Source organism: Penaeus japonicus, unplaced genomic scaffold, assembly GCF_977035675.1.
Source record: "Penaeus japonicus unplaced genomic scaffold, GWHDUDI00000001_assembly GWHDUDI00000036, whole genome shotgun sequence".
In the NCBI taxonomy this organism is placed as follows: domain Eukaryota; kingdom Metazoa; phylum Arthropoda; class Malacostraca; order Decapoda; family Penaeidae; genus Penaeus; species Penaeus japonicus.
The window spans coordinates 19,651,757-19,656,756 of NW_028234438.1; the positions used below are offsets into that span (position 1 = coordinate 19,651,757).

Sequence of the window (5,000 nt, forward strand, 5' to 3'; positions counted from 1 at the left end):
ATATATATATATATTGTATGTATATGTATATTGTATGTAAGTATTTATGTATGTATATATGTATATATATATATATACAAATTTTACCTCCCTGACCGGGACTCGAACCCGTGCCGTAAGATTGACAGGTATGGTAGTGAGACCGATCGGCTACTCGACCCGCTAAAAGAGTTGTCTAACCAGACGCCTTATGAGACATCATGGAATTTATCTATGTGCTCTTAGCAGAGCAGTGATAGCGAAGTTAGACAGTTCCTTTAGTGGGTTAAGTACGACGGTTTCAAACCGTACAGAAGAGTATTCGAGTCCGGTCAGCGAGAGTAAAATTATATTATTATATATTATGCGTTACTGCATTCTACCATCTTTCTCACAAATATATAACCTCGGTAACCTGATTTGGGACTTGAATTTGTAATTCCGTTGCTGCCGAGCGCCCGCGGGAATTGTCTGTAAAACTTCACTATCACTGCTCTGCTAAGAGCACATAGGTAAATTCCATGACGTCTCATAAGGCGTCTGGTTAGACAATTCTTTTAGCAGGTCGAGTAGCCGATCAGTTTCAGCACCATACCTGTCAATCTTACGGCGCGGGTTTTATTTATATATCTATATATATATATATATACATATATATATATATATATATATATATATATATATGTATATGTATATTGTATGTATGTGTTTATGTATATATGTATATATATATGTATGAATATATATACATATATTTATATATATGTGTATATATATACATATATGCATACATATATATATACATACATGTATATACTGTATATGTATATACATATGTATGTATATGCATATGTATACTGTTTGTATGTGTTTATGTATATATGTATGTATGTATATATATGTATATATATACATATATAAATATGTATGTATATATATATATGTATATATGTACATATATTTAAATATATATGTGTGTATGTATATATGTCTATATATATATATGTATATCTATCTATCTATCTATCTATATATGTGTGTATATATTCATATATGCATACATATATATACATATATATGCATGTATATTGTATGTATGTGTTTATGTATATATGTATATGTATGTATATGGATATTGTGTGTATGTGTTTATGTATATATGTATATGTATGTATACGTATATTATATGTATGTATCTATGTATATATGAATATATATGTATGTATATATGTATATATATGTATATACATACATATATACATATATATATGTGTGTGTGTGTCAATGTATGTGGATGTGTGGGTATGTTTGCTTATATCCATGTACACATGCCTATACGTTGCATTTTCATTTTTAACATAACAAAATCAGGTTAAACTACACCAAGTATAATGTATCAAATTCAGAGAATCATTATGAGAATAATGATTCTCATAATGACCAAAGCAAAGGCCAAGCCTCCATAACCAAACAACCATATCCCAAAAACAACCCAATTTAATAAACTAGCACACTTCTAGACAGCATGGAAACTATGCTCTTATCAAAATGATACACATCACACCAGCGCTCAAACAACCTACACAAAACAAGATATAAAGTGAACCATTCAGGCTGAAATGATTATTCGTTCTCCTCCCTCAAAAAGCCATTAGCGTTATAGAGTGACATAGGATCAGCTTGTTTCTTTTCCGCCTCACGCAGAAGACGCGCGCCGTCAGATAAGAGCTCGAAATCTCACAAGGCAGAGCGTGTCTTCGCATGAATGAGCCAGGCCATAATTAGGGCCTCGGTGGTCTCATCTCTTGCGATTGAGGGCATCAGGCTTGGCAGATTAGTCTGGGTTTTAGTATCGTATGAAGCTTCACACTTGCACCTACCATGGCTCCTCAAGGTACTGTCTCTGTGGATGGCGGGTAACTTTACACTCGGCTGCGTTTCATCCTACAGGGCGTGGCTGGGGTGGGGGGGAGGGGGGCGGGTCTTGATTTTCTATTGTTCTTTTGCGTAATTTCACATCGATATGATGGTGGGATATTGCTTTGTTTTACTCTTAATACATAAGAGGATTAACTTTCTTTTTTTTATAAAGTGACATGCTAATTTGAACATGGCATTTTGTATGGGTCTTAGTCAGGTGTTATATATATATATATATATATATATATATATATATATATATATATATATATATATATATATATATGTTGTGTGTGTCTGTGTTCATATATATATATATATATATATATATATATATATATATATATATATTATATATATATATATATATAAGTTTATTATATATATGCATATATATACATATATATACATATATACATATACATATATATACATATATATACATATACATATATATATATACATATATATATACATATATATACGTATATATATATGTATATATATATGCATTATTTATGCATATATATATACATATTTATGTTTATTATATATATACATATATATATATACATATACATACAAATACATGTATATACATACACAAACACACACAATATATATATATATATATATATATATATATATATATATATATATATATATATATATTTAGATAGATAGATATATGCATATATATATACAATAACAAGAAAAGGTAAAAAGTGATACAGCGATTGCATAACAAGGAGCTGTATATACGTCCATCCTTTGATCCGTATCATCAGAAGCCAGTGTGCGCGGATACTGTCTTCTTACCAAATCGCTCGATGGAATTTGGACTGCACTGAAAAAAAAAATGATTTTAAAGGCCACTAGATTTAAAATTCGATGCTACCAATTCTATTCTATCCATTAATCAGTTATGGTATTTTTTTAGCAGCTACAATAATAATTATCTATGAAATATACTGGATTAGATGCATGAAATTAAAATTAAAATCCAACATGCTGCAGTTTAAAAGAAACACTCAGTAATTTAATCTTGTATATATTAACAACGGTTTAATTATGATAATATGAATGCAGTAGTTTTGTTTATGCATTTTTGTACAAGAGGCAACTGTGAATATTTTAATGCATGGAATTATTTCCCAATACCTATTTTTTATTAAAATTTTCTTAGAGACATGTTGCCCAGCATATTTCCTATTTTTGTTACATATTGAAGCTCGTATTATCATTCAATTATTTATTCCATTTCACTTCAAATCAATTTTGAAAAGACTCCTGTATTCATAAAACCGAGTAATGACATAACATTTAAAACAAAACAAAAAAAAAAGTCATCTTGTTTGAAACATTCGCTAAAGTATCAATAACAAAGAGAAATCTCATTAACTCCGACTATTCACATAACCTTTTTAGAGGAATAAAGTTCCATCAGGTAACAATCTCCCTCTTTCTCCCTTTTTTTCCCCTTCAATCTCGACGTGTTTACAGTGTTTACAAAACCTCGCACATTCTTCTTATTCACGTCAGGTTTGTGGAAGCGCTCTGACATGTAGGCCAAACACAGCGGATCGTGCTGAGCTTTACTGATGAAGCCCCTTGGCGACTCACTGCACTAATGTCATCATGAAGTCTGGCGGGTCAGACCTTTCTTACTTTTTTATCACATTCCTCGAAACACAATGGAAGGCTCCTAGGTGACCTGCATGAGTTCATGGACGGCGGACGAGGTCGCTTCGAAAACAGAAAGATTATGAAAGTGCATGATGCTTCTTGGCTCAGAATCATAGGTGGAACATTTCTGTCAGTTATAAGGTTTCATCGGGGAGTGATATGATTGGATGGTTTATGTCAGTTATTCATTCCCATGCATTGCAATGAGCACTGAGATCCCTCAGCGTGACACGTTGATAACTTTCTTTTAGCGCAAACTTGGTAGGAACAGAGCGTACTTCTGTCATTCTGAGAACCACTTCGGCTTCGATATATGTAACAAACAACAAAAAGGGATGATTAAATAACAGAGAATGCACAGCCGTTGGTGATAAAGAAAAAAAACACACTATTGCCTTATGAAACATTTCTTGCCTTTCACTCTGCTAACTGGCGCATCCAATATGGTCCGACCTGTCCCGTCCCCCTGACCTTTTTGCTCAACCGCTGCAACTGATTTATTATAATGACGAAGAGAAAATGTTCCCGGTTCCCAGTACCTGGCGGTGCGGAGTGCGAAGAATACTCAAACGCCGCATCAACTCCGTTATTGTAATGGCTGTATTCATGACGTGTGTCTCCCCTTTTACTTGGTTAACCCTCAGGCTTATTTCGCCTCTGTTCACTTACGTGGAACAGCGTTTAGTTCCCTTCCACTACCTGATATATTTCTTCTCTCTAAAACCCAGATGTTTTGGTCGTGCAGTCTCTTAAAATAGTTCATTTTTTGTTTTCTATCTATTATCAGTCTATCACGCCTCCTTCTAAAGACTTGTTTTCGTGTCGATATTAGGACCCAACTACGACCCTAAGACTCCAACTGAATCGGTTTCGATGTTCTCTGACGAAGGGACTCGTTTTCACTGACCCCTAGTCATTTGCTGTTTTATCACTGTTCTACTAACAACATCAACTTTGTTCCTTACTTTGCTCAATTTGTATTACTTCCAGTAAACAACCCTGCCGGGTATTGAAGTCCCTTTCTTGGGGATTTCCAGAGTGGAACCCGACAAGCCATAGAACTCTCCTTCTCTACCAAAACGTTTTCTTGTTAATTCTTCGTCTCTCTACATCTTTTGTATTTCCAATTCTTTCTTCGTTTCTCCTACGAAATGTTGTTGATATCTTACTATTCTAAATGGAAAGAATTGAAAATATAAATGTTTCCAGTCTATATCCACAAGAGTCTAAGATACTCTGGATTATTAATTCTCCACGTCCCCTGACAAACCCCTTGCTCTAATTTTCAACTTCTATCATAAAGCCTGAAGGATATGGATGGGATATCCTGATAGGACTCCTGAAAGAATATTTTTGAAGAATTTGACCCAGTATTTTGTTGTTATTTTTTCGTTTCATTCCTACTTCTCATGTTT

The 5,000-nt window shown here is 33.3% G+C and overlaps 1 protein-coding gene across 1 annotated transcript in view; it reads left to right on the plus strand.

Annotated features, from left to right (window-relative positions):
* Nucleotides 1–1,790: 1,790 nt before the first annotated feature.
* The window catches only part of LOC122253799 (major facilitator superfamily domain-containing protein 6), an 18,649-nt gene continuing 15,439 nt past the window's right edge, over nucleotides 1,791–5,000 (plus strand). The window contains exon 1 of the mRNA XM_086531831.1: nucleotides 1,791–1,873. Within this exon, the coding sequence (XP_086387957.1) occupies nucleotides 1,861–1,873 (13 nt within the window). The 5' untranslated portion in view covers nucleotides 1,791–1,860. The remainder of the gene's footprint in view (nucleotides 1,874–5,000) is intronic.